This window comes from Anoplolepis gracilipes, chromosome 2, assembly GCF_047496725.1.
Source record: "Anoplolepis gracilipes chromosome 2, ASM4749672v1, whole genome shotgun sequence".
NCBI classification, from domain to species: domain Eukaryota; kingdom Metazoa; phylum Arthropoda; class Insecta; order Hymenoptera; family Formicidae; genus Anoplolepis; species Anoplolepis gracilipes.
The window spans coordinates 818,447-831,962 of NC_132971.1; the positions used below are offsets into that span (position 1 = coordinate 818,447).

At 34.8% G+C, this 13,516-nt stretch overlaps 3 protein-coding genes and 1 pseudogene across 8 annotated transcripts in view; 1 reads left to right on the plus strand and 3 right to left on the minus strand.

The window, feature by feature from the left end:
- Positions 1-578: 578 nt before the first annotated feature.
- Positions 579-1,689, minus strand: LOC140662867 (uncharacterized; annotated as a pseudogene).
- On the plus strand, positions 1,623-4,905 carry Hlh3b (Helix loop helix protein 3B). 3 transcript variants are annotated; one of them, XM_072886542.1, is made up of 5 exons: positions 1,623-1,852; positions 2,953-3,180; positions 3,367-3,581; positions 3,835-4,179; positions 4,413-4,902. In XM_072886542.1, the coding sequence occupies exons 1-5, from the start codon at positions 1,850-1,852 to the stop codon at positions 4,747-4,749; spliced, it is 1,128 nt and encodes a 375-aa protein (XP_072742643.1). In that variant the 5' UTR covers positions 1,623-1,849; the 3' UTR covers positions 4,750-4,902. The 3 variants fall into 3 exon arrangements, with proteins under 3 accessions (XP_072742643.1, XP_072742645.1, XP_072742644.1); XM_072886544.1 differs by lacking the exon at positions 1,623-1,852 and adding an exon at positions 1,982-2,079 and having other exon boundaries at positions 4,413-4,905; XM_072886543.1 differs by lacking the exon at positions 1,623-1,852 and adding an exon at positions 2,095-2,879.
- A 76-nt stretch (positions 4,906-4,981) lies between these two features.
- Positions 4,982-8,818, minus strand: LOC140663187 (uncharacterized). The gene is made up of 5 exons (XM_072887172.1): positions 8,810-8,818; positions 8,052-8,488; positions 6,949-7,235; positions 6,633-6,883; positions 4,982-6,556 (listed from the first exon to the last, which is right to left on the minus strand). The coding sequence occupies exons 1-5, from the start codon at positions 8,816-8,818 to the stop codon at positions 5,957-5,959; spliced, it is 1,584 nt and encodes a 527-aa protein (XP_072743273.1). The 3' UTR covers positions 4,982-5,956.
- LOC140662863 (uncharacterized) overlaps positions 8,355-13,516 on the minus strand; it is a 61,324-nt gene continuing 56,162 nt past the window's right edge. The window contains exons 2-10 of one of the 4 annotated variants that reach the window (XM_072886538.1): positions 12,812-13,078; positions 12,264-12,527; positions 11,153-11,325; positions 10,735-10,806; positions 10,105-10,391; positions 9,816-9,977; positions 9,621-9,731; positions 9,249-9,433; positions 8,355-8,488 (exon numbers count right to left, since the gene is read on the minus strand). In XM_072886538.1, coding sequence (XP_072742639.1) covers positions 9,249-9,433; positions 9,621-9,731; positions 9,816-9,977; positions 10,105-10,391; positions 10,735-10,806; positions 11,153-11,325; positions 12,264-12,527; positions 12,812-13,078 — 1,521 coding nt within the window. In that variant the 3' untranslated portion in view covers positions 8,355-8,488. The other 3 variants (XM_072886540.1, XM_072886541.1, XM_072886539.1) reach the window with 3 other exon arrangements.

The following is a 13,516-nucleotide window of genomic DNA, read 5'->3' on the forward strand; positions in this document are numbered from 1 at the left end:
AATTATTTTAAGAAAATCAATAGAAAATTTATAAATTTTAGATCCTAAAAGTGCACATTTTCTCTGACTATTATATTCTAGAGTTTCAAATATTTTCGATTATAAAGAAATCAGAAAATTGTAAGAAATATGAAAAATATGCAAAAATAATTTAAAGAAAATTGAATGAAAAATATAGAATGCACTATTAATATTTATAAACTCTGATACATATATATATGTGTGTGTATATTTTCACTGTATTACGTTCATGGCATTATTTAAAAATTATAATTAACAATCGTGATAGAATTATTAAATGTCTCAAGAATCAAATACGAAAAATTTTATATATATATATATATATATATATATATATATATATATATATAAAGAATATAATATATATATTAAGAATAAAAATTTAAAGAAAAGAGAGAGATTGAAAAAAATTGAATAATTTGCAGGAAGCGATATGGTGACTTTTATCGACAAAATATGGTTATCATTTTCTTAAAAATTATATTCATTGGCTTATCGTAAGAAAAACAAAAAGTTGCCCTGTCCGCGACGACAATAGTTGGACGACAAGAGCGATAAGATAGACCGCGAGACTTGACACGCATCATTCTTTATGCGATACAGAAAGCATCTTCGAAATACATGATAATGAGTCGAAGCAGGAAGAGAGTGGAGACAGATTCGTTCTTTTGCGTACATATATATACACGTGCGCTGAAAGATAACGAGTAACCTCTTGCAGCTGACTCTATTATTCCACGTCCATCTAGAATTTAAATACGCAAACTCATGCAATTTCACGATAATATTATTTTTGTTGCAAAAATGTATAAAAATCGCCAAATAAGTGTGCCTAACTAAATTTGAAAATATTAATAAAAACGCACAATACCTAACAAATTTCAATGTATAATAAAAATATATGCATATGTTATTATATACATATAACAAATTATTTATCGAGTATAGGAAGAAACATTGTGTGTGTAATGCTAGATAATTTTAAATCTAAATTATTATTTAATGCCAGACCCTTTCAGATACAATAAATTTGGCACCTTAATTTCGGAATAAAAGGCGATATAAAGGACACGTGCGTTACCCTCGATTGTCAAACACGTGTCCCATCGTATAGCGGGTAACTTTTTCTACATCGCCAATTAATCCATCATAAATACAAAAATTGCTTGTAATTTAAAAATAAAATAAAATTTTTAGATTTAGAATATTCTTTATTAGAGAGAATTCTTCAAACTTTTTGCTAGACAATCTCTTAAAATGCCAATAGTTTATATTAAACATGAAAATTAAAATGCCCTTTTTGCCATTATCAGAATTCTTTAAATTATTAAATTATTTTTTTAAATCAAATAATAAAAATTAATTACTTGATAAGCAGCGTTAATATTTTAATAATTAATTGGCAAAATTAAATTACAAAAAAATGTAGAAAATAAAAGTGACATTTTTCTGCCACTTGCTGTAATGTCTGCATCGCAAAATCTTTCAGACAAAAACATCACGCAGATCGGGAATCGAATAAAGTATGAATCTTGCGTTTTCACCGGATATATGAAGATATGATCCGCGTGGAGAACGTCGATACAGGGATGCTGGATGGAGCACGGATGGGACGGACCTGATACGAGCTCCACCCATAAGCCTGCGCTCCGCCCTCGTGAAATTCATTTACCCGGTGGGTTACCCTGGACTCACCACTAGTCAAATCGTCTCTTTCGACATCGGTGTTACTCTTCATAACGATCGCGATGTGAATTAGAGATCTCGTTCTCCAAGTCAATCTGTGTCGTTTAATTTACCGTACTACTGACATTTCTTTGCGCGCAACATGGTGAGTATTAATTGTTTCGTTTCGTGCGTTGTTAGATAATTTTAAATGTGTAATTTTCAAATATAGTGAATAATTTTGTGCGTGATTATTATCGGTGATCACCTGAAAACATATGTTCAATCTAAACTTTTTCTTTTCTACAGTTCTTAAGTGAATCTCGAGATGTGATTGTGCACGTGAGTGTTTGTGAAAATATACGTCTGGAACAATTGTCACAATTATTCATCGTAAATAGTTTAAAACATACTGTGTTTAATTATAATTACAATAAAAAAAATTTTTGTTGAGTCGCAATTATTATAAATACTAATCATTTTCCAAAAAATATAAAATTCCTGAAATTATAAAAAAAAATAAACGTGCATTCGTACACGCATATTGTGCTCCTCCTCGTCGCGAATATAAGATGAATAATTCTTTAATCAAACAAGAGAAGAATTATCATCACACAATCTATCGAATTTTAATTGACAAAAATACAATTCGAAATGACGAAATGACAAATAACATCTCTTGTAGACTTACGAACTTTTTACGCACTGACAAGAAATCAATCATCCAGATTATCGCAAATAGATGTTTTGGTGAAAAATAATTTGAAATTAAAGACTGCTAGTATATAAAATTCGAAAGATGATGCAGACATAGAAGCGGAAATGCTTCACATAAATTGATATGTGAACAGCAAGTGTATATATGACTAATGCATAAAGATAAATCGAATGGCACATATATCTGTTGAATGTCAGGGACAGTTGAAGAGAACGATATCAACTTCCTGTTGGTGTTATGTAGGCTAATTATACCCGAGATTGTCGACAACATCCATCTAACAAGCTTGTTTTATTATTCTTGTTACTGTAGAGATTTTCTTAATAATTATTATTTTTGCAAATCAGTAATAGATTAGTTTTGAAAATAAATTTATAGAGAAAAGAATTAGTATAACTGTAATGAATTTTCAAGTTGTCGACATAAAACAATATTCTCTATACAATAATTATTTGCGACAATGGAAACATGATTGGTACTTACAAACTATAGCAAAGCTTTAATATGCATTCGTCGTGCTTGTTCATCATATTCATCAATCCTTGCAGCCAATGTTAACGTACAGTGGCTGCGGGATAGGAGTCGCGGACGCTGAAAATGGTTCCCCAGCGGGATCGTTATTGTCCGGCGAGGGAGAGCTTGCGGAAGAGGCCGGCGATTCTCCAGGTACATCGAGGGACACCGAAGAGGAAGCGACACTCTCCGACGAGTTTTATTCCCACGATACCGACGATGAGGAGGATCAAAGCAAAAGACGTCGGGATCGTTCTAATTCCGTGAGTGAGATTAAAATTTTTTCTTCCGGTCAAATTACAAAAACCTCAAAGGCGTGTTTCCATATTACATGTATGTAAAATATAATACAATAAATTTTACTGTAGTTTTATTAAATCTAGACTATCGATATATAAATAAGTTGTTGGATTAACGGTAATTTAATGAAATTCATAATAATATCGTAGCTAGACGGCATTTCGTCTTCCGGAAGTGGTCATTTAGGATCGCCTACATCTCGTGTAGGTAGCTTAGGAGGAGTCAGAAAATTATTCACCAACAGTCGTGAACGATGGAGACAGCAGAATGTGAGCGGCGCCTTCGCCGAGCTTCGCAAATTGGTGCCGACGCATCCGCCGGATAAGAAATTATCGAAGAATGAAATATTAAGGATGGCGATCAGGTAACTTTTAGCTATAAAAATCAATATTTTAGTCTCAAGTATATTATATATTAATATCAATTTTCATTCATATTTTTGGAATAAAACTTTAAGAAATAAAGACAAAAGCATTTCCATTGCTTTTTTTACAACAACATTATACAAAGATTCATATGTATAATATATAATAAGGAGACATTTACAATAACATTTTAATAAGAATAAGAGAGATTAAAGGGTAAATTTGGATTGTCTGACACATCTTGTTTGGTAGGTACATAAGATTGTTAAGCAATGTTCTCGAGTGGCAAAAGGGTCAGGATCGTAATGGGGTGCAACACGACGTGCGCATCAAATGCGAGTCGCATTTGAACAGTCAAAATCCCGTCGCGTATCACGCAAAGTCAGCCGTAGCCTTTCTGAAACAAGAGAAGCAGAACGTATCAGAAAATTCTCACGTCTTTCGCGTCAATTATTCCACGCAAAGGCATAACGCGACGTGCGACAAGAACAACAGCAATTTGCTAATGATCGCGCCGACAGGGCTCAACGTAGCTATTCCCACCGGAAAACGCTGTATCACACCTTCTGTCATTGTTACCCAAGGCAACTTTCACAGGTGAATGTGCCACGCTAGTTCTCTACAAAAAGTAGATAAATTAGATAAAATCAAGATGTTTGATTTCATGAATATAAATATAAATAGCTATTTCCTCTGAGCTCTTTGGAGATCATTGAATCATTTTCTGCATTTCTCAATAGACTAATAAAGCATTTATTCATTATAATTATTTTGTGTCATATCCTATTGTCTGCAAGAATCTAATAATGTTATAATAATATTCGTAACAGCAACAATAATGGAAATCTTATACGTTCTCCATCGGGCGGACGGTCTTCGAGTTTCCCGAAATCACCGCAGATCTCATCGAACACTAGCGTGATATCTAATGGATCCTCCTCGTCTTTGAGTCACACACCAGTCACGAACGGGGTAGGATCAAGTGGGTCAAATTGTGCTCAAAAGAGATTCAAGATCGAGCGAGACGAAGAGGAGGTTCCGAGGGATTGTCGAGTTCCGCCGCCGCCTGCTCACAGTGTACCGGTCAGAAAAAGAGTGAAACTCGCCTTCATGAAGGACTCGAGTTCAGGATTCCGCAATGATTTGTGTGGAGCGGATCGCAAATGAAGCATTGGTGAGAGATATCTTATTTGTGAAATGATCAATTTACTTTAAGCATACGTGCATACGTACATTGTGTAAATAATTTTTCTTGCTGTATTTGACAATAATTAGTACGTAATGAAATCAAATGACTTCTAGAGACGAAAAAGTTTTTAAGTTAACATACACATATAAAAAAATTTTATCCTCAATTAGTTATGAAATGTTAAACATAGTTTTCAATTCGCACACTAAACATTTTTATGTTACCTATACATAACTCTGTATTGATATTTAATAAAAATTCCGTCTTGTTATAAAAAGACTATTTTTTTTTATAAAAAAATATTAATATCTTGCTGAATGGTTGTCCTGTTCTGTTGAACTGTAGTCTGTAAAATGTTTACAATTTCTTCAATATTTTAATTATTGAGAACTGTAATATCAATAGATATTTAATAAAGTATTCTATTTAAAAAATTATTTGCTGAAAAAATTGATTAAAAGGCTAACAATGAGATAATTTCATAAAACATCTTGTGTCAAGAACGATGACGAGAGGGACCTATTTCTCAAAGAATATTTTATTATGCATATTTTCCGTTACACCATTTGTATTAATTATTATATCGCAGTTACGCTTTGAACAGTAACATGAAAAACACGAATAGGAAATTTCTGGTTACGTAGTAAACCGTTGTAAATTTGTTACAAATATATTTTTATCAGGCTTCCGCGTCTCCGATCGTAGGTGCTATATTATTGTAGAGCTCTGTAACAGAATATATCGAGTTTCATACATCCATTCGTTTACATATCGTATTATTGTACGGTGAACACAGTAAACGACAATTGAACGTTTAACAGTTATCCACAGACAACGGACTGCATTGCATATTTTGAAATAATTGCTTATATTTTATATTTATATTCACTTTCATAAATATTCTCATCTTTTCTCACCTTTATACACACAAAAATGACGGATATTGCTCAACATAAGGGAATTGATATTGGAATATTATCGCGCAAGGAATTTTTTGTACAATACATACGTATTTACACTTACGAATTTTGTTGAAAAATCCTTCTCGTCGCACACTTGTTTTCCCATCTACATCGAGAGTTATGTAATAATTATAATTCGACACTTGATCGTCTATAAACTTTAATCTAAAACTCTGCGAAAGCGGCGTTCGTCTCTCAAGACACCCGCTCTCGCAGGCGTTCCCTACGTCAGGTATACTTTGTATCTAGTACTGTCTCTCTCCGAAGATTCTGACGACAGCTTCTTGGGGACGTATCGCTCGTCGTTAAACTCGATCGGCGGCACCGGGGTAGACGGTCGTTCGTCGCTCTGGCTGAAGGCTCTCCTCGGCGGCATCTCATAAATCTTCTGCGTGTTTTTGCACTCGACGCTGCCTCGCTTTCCTAGGTTCACGCTGGCGTAACTGGCGTCGCTGGTACGCGAATCCCTCTTTGTGAAGTCCACCTCTACGTAGCTGACTCGCGAGTCATGTGATCTCGCACTCACGTCTGAATTTCGCTTGTTCTCATTGTTCGCTAACGATCTCGTCGGTGCTTCTAGTCGATCTCGTCTGATCGTTTTCGGCGATTCCGGTTGCCGGGACGCACGTCGAGTCTTCTCGTCGTAATCGTCGGAGTATGTGCGCCGTTCGCGACCACGAGCTCGCGTGCTGCGATCCTCGCTGTATCGCAGCTTGTCGTTGAACCTTCGTAAACGTTCGTCCTCGTCGTCCATGAACACCTCGCTGGTGTCGTGGGTATTGCGCTTTGGTCTTTGTCTGTCCTCCTCGGGCTCAACCTTCGTCTAAAAAGAGTACAGAGTAAAAGCAAGGTGTTAATTCTTGAAACCGTACATCATTTTTATATCTTAATTCGTGTACCTTGAATATGTCGATTCTATCGTTGAATTCCAAATCTTGACTATTTCTGCGAATCGGCCGATAATTGCCCTTTTCCTCCTCGCTGCTACTCTTACTGATCCAAGTGTTCTCTCGAGAGCTTCCAGCCCTCTTCGGCCACTCGTTCTCCGTCTTGAAATCGTACAAATCTCGCATACGTTGACTGAGTTTGTTCGCTCGCTCGTTAGTATCGATACAACTTGAAGAGCGATCTCTACCAACATCCAACTCGTCTACAATTAAATATCGCAGCATGAATCGAGAGACTTGTGTTAAGGTCATTAAGTGCATCGCGTACCTTGTCTTTGTAAATGAGCTTTCTCGTTCTTCACTGGCGAAAACTTTCTAGAGGGTTGCCACTTGCAATTAGAGGCATCCGAATCCTTGCGCGGCTCTTCATCCTTTTTGCTATGCTCGCTTATGGAATCTCTTCTCTCGGGGTTTATTTTTGGTATAGGACTGGGTGATGGACTTTTGGCGAAAGTTATCCACCGGGTAGCCGCGCTCTGTGTAATCTCACAATCATTTCTTGCAAGAGGAGACGACTCTCGGCGAAACTTTCCACCGTTAACTTGTGGTATCCACCTAAAAAAGAAGAATATTGAATATTCGAGGTCGTTCGAGGAATGTTTGCTTCAAAATCACAAGTATTTGTTATTTTATCTGCATATGTACACAAATACACATATAAACAAAAATCTTGACAGATAAAGGCTAGTAAATTTATAATTAACAATCGCCATTTTTTTGGCTGCAATAGATTATTTATATAAAGAACGTTCAGTTATAATTAATTATTAAATTAGAATTTGCGAGAAAAGACATCATCATAGAATCATAATCAATACTAATATTCATGCACGTTTGTAGGGATATTTTAATCACAAAACTGCCTTCCAAATAATTCCATGGAAATAATTATTCCATGAAAAAACAGGAAAGAAGGAAGGACAATTAAACATTGAGACATTGAACAATTTGAGTATTCTGTATAACAGAAAATCATTATTAATTAATTACTTTTAATCTTTTAAATCTTTTCAAAATCGCGGCGAATCACAAATATACGAGGAGCGTCACAACGTGAAAAAATATTAGCGACTAGTTCCGGTTCGATAGAATAAACCAGGCACCATTATGTTTTCACGTTGTACCGTTTCATAGTTCGACCAACGTGAATTTCCGTCAACAACATCGACAAGTTAGATCCAAAAATCGCGCACACAAAATCGTACAGACAGGAAAAAGACGAACACGAAAGAGCAACAACATCTGACCGAAACTAGACGCTATTACCCGTTGGAGGCTTCGTAACGACTATCAATCGCGTCTACGAATCTCAACTACAATCTCGATCATGGCATTTCTCGCTTTCGGACGTGGAAAATGTGCGCGGTCAACCTCGTGGCGATGGCTCGTGGATCGCTGCAGTCTGTATGCCTTCGCTGCTCGACGATGCTTTTCTCCACTCCCCTCGCGGCGGTCACGTCAGTGCTATAACTTCTGACGGCGGGTTGAGTTCGACCGACAATCTCGGACTCCATCCTGGAAGATCGATTCTCAATCGTCTCGTCGATGCTCTCCTGCCGCTCGTCCCTCGACGGTCTCTTGATGGCCCCTGGCGATTGTTGTCCCCGCGGCACGTATCTCGGCAACGGCATCCATCTCGACGGGTCCAGTTTACTGGTGTCGGTAATCTCCGTATGCCGGCGATCCTCCACGCGACGTTCCGTGTATTTCTTTAAGCAGTCTACATCCGCACTGCGGCTACGCTGGCTGCGCGGTGATCGAGACGGTCTTCGTTGTTGCCCGCCGTTGTTCGCCGGGCTGGCCCTTTCCTAAAGTTTAGACGAATGTATCGAGAAAATGGTGTGCTTTGGAGTGAAGTGCTTTCGAGGCTATACGAGGCAGATTTCAACGATGATATTATTAATTTTAAATTTGTAAAATATCATTTTTACCTCAAAAAAAAAAAAAAAAAAAAAAATATTGTGAAACTTAAAATATAAAAAACTCAATCTGCCTCAATTATGCAAAATACATATATTTGATAATGAGTCTTTTTTTAAATTTATGTGAGTGCCGAAAATATCATCACATATATTGTGTTTATTATTTTATTATTTTTCTTTAGAAGATATGCTGAGTTTGAATAAAACGCATTTCATTGATGTAAAGATTTTTCTTATATGAATGAATTTGTTATCAATTTATCGGCAATTTTCTAACTTTCTTTTCATTCTAATAAAAAGATTGTGTCTATTACATGAAGAGGTAAGGAGTAGGAGAAGAAAGGCTACATCATTTAATAAACTCCTAATTGTTTGTTGTCAATAATTCAATTTTTTCGATATAAAATATTCTCCGATAGATACATGCAATATATATATCTATATATATAACTTATTATACATTGATTTTATTAAGAAAGTAAAAGATAAAGAAGGAATAATGTTTTTTCGTAATTTTTCGATTACGTAAAGGTGTGGACAGCTGCAACATTTTTTATCATTTCACACACGTGATTATTGTGATTGTGTAATTGAATTTTGTCCAGCAAAAAAGACTGTCGATAAAGAGGCACATATCAGTTATTACCTAAGTAAGGTGAAGCTTTGCGTAATCCGATATGTGCAGAATTCCGTGCTCCGCGGATGCGACGTGCAAGCTGGCGCCGCACGCGCGTGGATTGATTCTGGAATTATGCAACTCGGTTATTTGGCTGCTGCACGCTGCTGCTGGATCGCCACTGGATTCTAGATAACCATTCCAGAATTCGTTTCCTGAAAGAAAAAGGATACAAGTGTCTTGCAAAAAATATTTTCCATCAATTTTTCTCGCCGATATAATATATATATATTATATACATTATATATAACTTATAAAATACAGCGTTTAAATTAATTTCAAATTAACAATAAATAATAATAAAACAAAAAATTAAATAAAATACTCAGAATGGTTGATTACCTGGTAATGCGTTTCCATCCCAGGCATAAGTGACAATGAGTAGTTTATTCGCATCGGCAGATCGAAATAGTCTGCTGTGTGGTTCTCTCATGGCAAAATGAATTTTTATATCTGCAAATTTCGTTATTAAAAGAAGAAAAAATGTTTGTAAATATTTCTTTTTAATTACTAGATATATTTATATTATTTACTAACTGCCCAGATAATCGCCGTTTCCTGCATCGCCGCACTTCTGCTGCCGAAAGTAAGAGAACATGACGTCTGAAACATGTTTAAGCTTCTTGTTCATCTTTTTAATGGCGATCTCGAACGTTTTCAAGAAATACAACTCTTGATCCTGAATTATTTTCCAGACACCTACAAATCGTCATTCAATTAGAGATAATCAAAGAGAAAGATACAAAACGGCTTCAATGAATAATTAATATATAAAATTCAAGCTTAAATATAATCGTTGTAATGACAAGATTATTATTGCACTAACCGAGGCCAAAACCGACCACGTGCAAGAAAGCGGTCGTGTTTTGCTTTTCAGCGCGAGTGTTCGCTTCGAGCAATATTATTTCTACGGAAAGCAGGGTTCGCTTCATGTAATTCTCAATGTCAAAGATAGTTTGACTGGTTAACGACAAGTAACGTCTATTGTCTTTCGATTTAACACGTTTCACAGTTTCCTCATAGACCGGATGATAATCCACCCCGTAAAGCTTCGCCCACAAAACGCGCATCCCGCGTTTTTCTTCCGACGTGCCATCTATCCCAGGTCCATACCTATTTCATATAAATTGATTCTTTTACAAGAATTTCATTTGTATGTATGACGTAAGGAAAAAGAAAACTTTACAAGTACACGTACAAAGCAACTGTATATTATAACGCTGTATTAACTTTAACTATTATTTGTCGAGCTTTGAGTTAACATAATGTGTTAAAGATTTTGAGAAAAAAATGCTGCATTTTATATCTTTATTACAATTAATAGCAAGGATAAAGTAAAATACATCAAGATATTTGACATTATCTAATATTATAATGCAAATAAATTTATCTTCAAATAAGTGGTGCTAAAATTTATCTTAATGTAATAAAATTATTGCGGAAAATCGTTGTTTACCCGTTATCCATATTGTTTTGCACTGTCGTGATGAGAATATCCTGACACTCCATAAGTCGTGGTTTTCCGAATCTATATGATAGACAAAATGATGCAATTACAAATTTATTAACAAAATATTGTAATAAATTTTTGACTTAAGGAAGGAAATTTTTTGTAGAAATTTTACAGAAGATAATACCTGTATGTGTATACAGAAAAATAAAAAAGATAAAAATATCTCGTTGAGAATTATCGATATTTCCAACAATCGTTACGTGGCGATTTCAATAATCATTACGAAAAAATTACATGTGTAAATAATCGCACGCGCGAAGGAGATAAAAATAGAAGGAATCTGCAGACACGACAGGAACGTCACAGTGGTTTGCACGTATAAAAATATTCCTGCAGAAGGCGGGATTAAATAAATACATAAAACCTTGTGCCTACGACACCCATAATAACCCCACGAGGTTGGACTGCGTCTGGGTCACTGCTCACGATGCCTCTATTCTTTCGCGAGCCGTCGTTTATGAACTCCGTGTGAGATGATACCACCATCATCGCCGATAATTTTATCTCGTCATAGCTCAAGCATTTTGTTAGGACCTATTTGTTAAATTGTAAAGACGATTATAAAAGTGAGGAACTGTCGCAATCGCAATATCAAAAGAATAAAAGATGATAGATGTATTATATTAAGGAACCCTTACATTGTATTTTTTAATATCTTATAAACTTTCAATATCGGTAAACATATGTACGTTATATCGATCTAAAAAGGAAATTTAATAAGCCTGTAATAAAGTGTAAAATAAAGATAGAGAGATGAGAATTTTTATTTAAAATATTATTTTTTACATAAACAAAACTAAGAAAAGCATTTTAAGAGTTTTGTTTTAATTATATTTAGTTATTTCAGCGGTTAAAATGGAAAGAAATTGTAATTACATTTTTTCTAATATACTTTTTAGTACTTATTTTATAATATAATTTGCGTAGTTGTAGAAATTTTAAAATATATAAATATACTTAAATATATATTTTAACCGATTTTAACATACATATAAAAATTCTGTGATATGTTTATTTTCTACCTACTACCTAGAGATGGGAATAATATATCTTTACAATAAATAAAATAAAACTTCTATTATGTATGAAATATATTAATATAAATAGAAACGGACAAGTAAGAGTTACGCGCAAGGATGATTGACGCAAATAAATTCGTAAAATTAATTCAAATATATCGTGATGGACTATCTTCAGTACAAAACAAGGAACCTCTAAGACATTAAATATTTGAATTAATTTTACAAGTAATTTATTTGCATCAATCATCGTTGCGCGTGGCTCTTACTTGTGTGTGTTCGTTTCTATTTATATTAATATATATATATATATATATATATATATATATATATATATATATATATATTTATTTTTTTGTTATTTATCGTTAATAAAATAATTTAAATATTATATAATGTAATTACTTTATAGTGTTCACACACACTTGATTTAAAAAAAATTCACGTACTTACCAATGGTTCCTTCTCATTGCTAGTACCAACAGTCTCCCAACCGTCGACGCCGGTCTTGTTGTCGATTAATTTCCATCGATCATTGGGACCGTAAAAGTAAACAGCCCTCTTCTCCAGCAGACGATGAATGAATTGGATGAGATTCATGTCTTTGTACAAGGCTTTCTCGACAGCGCTACCGTACAACCGCTTGTGTTTCAACCATGCAGCAATCAAGGGCAACATCGCCTCGTGTATCAGCGGATATGTTGAGTTTGCATTTAACTGAATGAGAGAAACGAAATCAAAAGATATCTAATTTGCATTGAAATTAATCAAAATCATTGAACGTCATAAAAAATTAGGAAAAAAGCTCACAATCAGATTTAAATTTACGAGATTGTAAGAGAAATACACAAAATGATTTTGAAAAAAATAAACAACTAAATAACGTTATCTATCGAATTTTCAAACAACATCCCTTTAATCAATATTTAATCAAGTGTCTACCACTCTAACTCGTACATCGATATACGCTCGATCAAATAATTTGCTACATTTACACAAACCTCAATAGTATCCGAGCTGATTCCCCTGTCCCTCAGAGAGGCGCATCTCATAGTGCTAATTGGAAACTTCACAGGGAATGCATCGCTTCGCTTAATTAATTCCGTCACACTGGTCGGTGGTGGCACAGATACATTGAGACACTTTTTCAGCAACTCCTTCGTATCGTCGTCGAAGGGCACGCCATGGGGTGAGCCCAGAGTGTTCTCCCACGATAATTCTGGCGGGTCCTTCGTTAGCATCTGTTGACGCGCTTCTTCCGCTCGATTCTGCAAACAGGTAATACCTTTGTGACTTGACTCTTGCACGAAAATATTCACTGATGGCATTATAAATGAAACTTATGTACTGTATGGGATATAGGATATAGGACAACTAAAGGACTCAATATTGGATAGAAATCTTAATTTTCAGTATAAAGACTAAGTATATGTTTGAAAAGATTTTCTTAAAATATTTGTATATTATTATATTTTTTAAATGTTCTGTTGTTTTTTTTTTTTTTTAAATAAAAAGTGTGAAGAAAGCAATGATATATTTGAAAGCTTTTTGCTACAAAAATGTAAGTAAGTGATTGGTTTTTTTAACGGTGAATAATTTCGCGCGTTACAGTTCGACGTGATCGACGTCGAAGCCAAGGGCTACGAAATCGATTGTAAGAAAAATTTTGCAAAACAGCAAAACGTCGTTCTATTAATACAACCCCC